Genomic DNA, 2,743 nt, shown 5'->3' on the forward strand with positions numbered 1-2,743 from the left:
ATGAACTAAACCACTTTCTCGGACGGACTTCCGGTCAAACACAATCTGCGTCAATACTGATATTAATGTATGAACAACGTCTGCAGCGATATCTACCGATGTACTGTGTGTGTGCGTGCGTGCATGTGTACACACACGCAGCAGCAGCTGTGACAGCAGAGGACACGCCCACCCCCCGCGCTACGCAGCAGAGACCACGCCCACACCCCGATGCTACACAGCATAGACCACGCCCACACCCAGAGACCACGCCCACCCCCACGCTACACAGCAGAGACCACGCCCACCCCCCCGCGCTACGCAGCGTCACACACAGCGGACCCACATGACTAGACCGGTGCCTTTTAATAACGCTGCTCGCGATGAACGGCTTAGCACACGGTGGGCACGGTACACTGTACACGTGCACCGGTAACACAGTCTTATATACACCGTCGGCCATTTCCCTTAGGGAGTCAGGGAGGGAGGGAGGGAGGGAGGGGGGAAGGGATGGAGGGAGAGGGGGAGGGAGGGAGGGAGAGGGGGAGGGAGGGAGGGAGAGAGGGAATGAATGAATTAATGAATGAATGAGGGGGAGAGGGGGAGGGAGGGAGGACTGGCAGGTGTGTAGGAAGAGCAGCTTCAGCCGTCCTTTGACGCTTACTGCTGTGGATGTTATGACGTCTCTGATATGCCGTTAGGGTTAGAGTCTCTATAGGGTTAGGGTTAGGGTCTACCAGGGTTTTAGGGTTAGGGTCTACCAGGGTTAGGGTCTACCAGGGTCTCTATAGGGTTAGGGTCTACCAGGGTTAGAGTCTCTATAGGGTTAGGGTCTACCAGGGTTAGAGTCTCTATAGGGTTAGGGTCTACCAGGGTTAGAGTCTCTTTAGGGTTAGGGTCTACCAGGGTTAGAGTTAGGTTCTTCTAGGTCTACCTGCTACCTGCTAACTGGCTCAGTTCATTACTCCAATGTGCTTAGGGACCTGCTTGAAAGAGAGAGACAGAGAGAGACAGAGAGAGAGACAGAGAGAGACAGAGAGAGAGACAGAGAGACACACACAGAGAGAGAGACAGGGAGACAGAGAGAGAGACAGGGAGAGGGAGACAGGGAGAGGGAGACAGAGAGAGAGACAGAGACAGAGAGAGAGACAGAGACAGAGAGAGAGACAGAGAGAGAGGGTATATCAGCTCCTCTTACCTCCTCCGTTTTTATAGCACAGGTACGGAAAGCGCCAGACGTTCCCCAGACCCACGGCGAAGCCCACGCAGGACATGATAAAGTCCATCTGGCGGGTCCACTCCTCCCGCACGGGGACCGGGTAGCCCGGCTTCTGGTTCTCCTTCTCCGCGCATCCCGATGCCTCTCCGCCAGCGATGAGGAGGGTCCCGTTGACGGTGCCAGCCCCCTGGTGTCCTCCGTGGCCGTTGGGGATGAGGTGACCCTTCTTCTCCTCTCCGGTCAGCACGATGGTGACGTCGTCGGTGCAGTCGGTGGTGGTGGTGGTGTCCAACGCGGCTTTCTCCATCACAGATTTACGCACGTTTTTACGCAGGTTCGGTCTGGTCTGTCGGTCTGTAAACAAAGAAAGCACCTGTCCTGTCCCTGTCCAAATGTCCCGGTGACACCGAGACGAGGAGAGATCTAGGGGATGGATGGGGGGGGGGGGGGGGTAGAGATCAGGCTATAGGACCCAGAGAGAGATCAGTGGGAGACTATGGGATCGAGATAAGAGCGCTCCTGGTTAAGCCGGTCTGCGGGTCGTCTGCTCTGCTCGGACCGTGGATGTCCCTTTGTTCGCCGCTCTGCGCTCGGACACCGCGGAGGTCTCCTGGTCCTCTGTCGAGGGGGTTTGATCGAGTCACTTTAGAGTTTTCTCTTTGATTTTTTTTGAATTTCTCTTTCTGATCGTTCGGCAATGTCAAAAACGCACCGCGATGAGACGGGGGGGGGGGGTGGTTAGGAGGAGAGGAGGAGGGTTTATTATTAAACTGGACAGGGCTGGCTGGCTGGCTGGCTGGCTGGTGGAGAATAATACAAACTAGGCTCGGCTCGGATTCACGATTGAAAACGAAGGGCGAATTCCCAAACGCACGCTACACTCACCCCCCGAAAAGAAAAACAGCGAATTTTTTAGGGGATAGCACCTTCAAAAACAATCCACGAAACACTTGAATGTGAGTCTGAAGAATCGCATGGGAACGATCTCCCGACGAGGAGGAACGGAGGTGGGAGACTGAAAACCAACCCGCGGGATCTGCGCTGCTCTGCCGGGGAGGGACGGGACGAGACCGGGCTATGTACGCGGGGCTCAGTCGGTTAAAGATCCGTTAGTCTCACTAGACCTTCATCTTCATCCTCCTCTTCAACAGTCGTGTGTGTAGGTATCTGTCAGGGGGCTGCCGGCGCAGAAGGCTAGGTCTGTCTGTCTGTCTGTCTCCTTGCGGGCTGTCGTCCGTCTGTCTGTCTGTCTGTCTGTGTGTGTGTGTCTGTCTGTGCGTCTGTCTCCCACAGCCCTGCAGAGCGGCTTTAAAAGGGCAGCGGGCTGACAGACTACGTCACTAGGATTCCGCCCCTCCCCCTCCCTCCTCCTCCCTCCTCCCTCGACGGGGGCAGGTGTCTGTCTGTGTGTGTGTGTGTGTGTGTGTGTGTGTGTGTGTGTGTGTGTGTGTGTGTGTGTGTGTGTGTGTGTGTGTGTGTGTGTGTGTGTGTGTCTGTGTGTGTGTTTGTTTGTGGCATTGTGGGTAGTTTGGGGGGTAATTAGAA

General features: G+C 55.8%; 1 protein-coding gene across 1 annotated transcript in view; it reads right to left on the minus strand.

Annotated features, from left to right (window-relative positions):
- Positions 1–1,280, minus strand: part of slc6a8 (solute carrier family 6 member 8) — a gene marked incomplete at its 3' end in the record, with an annotated part of 57,137 nt that extends 55,857 nt beyond the window's left edge. Inside the window, exon 1 of the mRNA XM_080526113.1 lies at positions 1,178–1,280. Within this exon, the coding sequence (XP_080382239.1) occupies positions 1,178–1,265 (88 nt within the window). The 5' untranslated portion in view covers positions 1,266–1,280. The remainder of the gene's footprint in view (positions 1–1,177) is intronic.
- Between the last annotated feature and the right edge of the window lie 1,463 nt (positions 1,281–2,743).

This window comes from Nansenia antarctica (assembly GCF_963989245.1).
Source record: "Nansenia antarctica genome assembly, chromosome: 3".
In the NCBI taxonomy this organism is placed as follows: Eukaryota; Metazoa; Chordata; class Actinopteri; order Argentiniformes; family Microstomatidae; genus Nansenia; species Nansenia antarctica.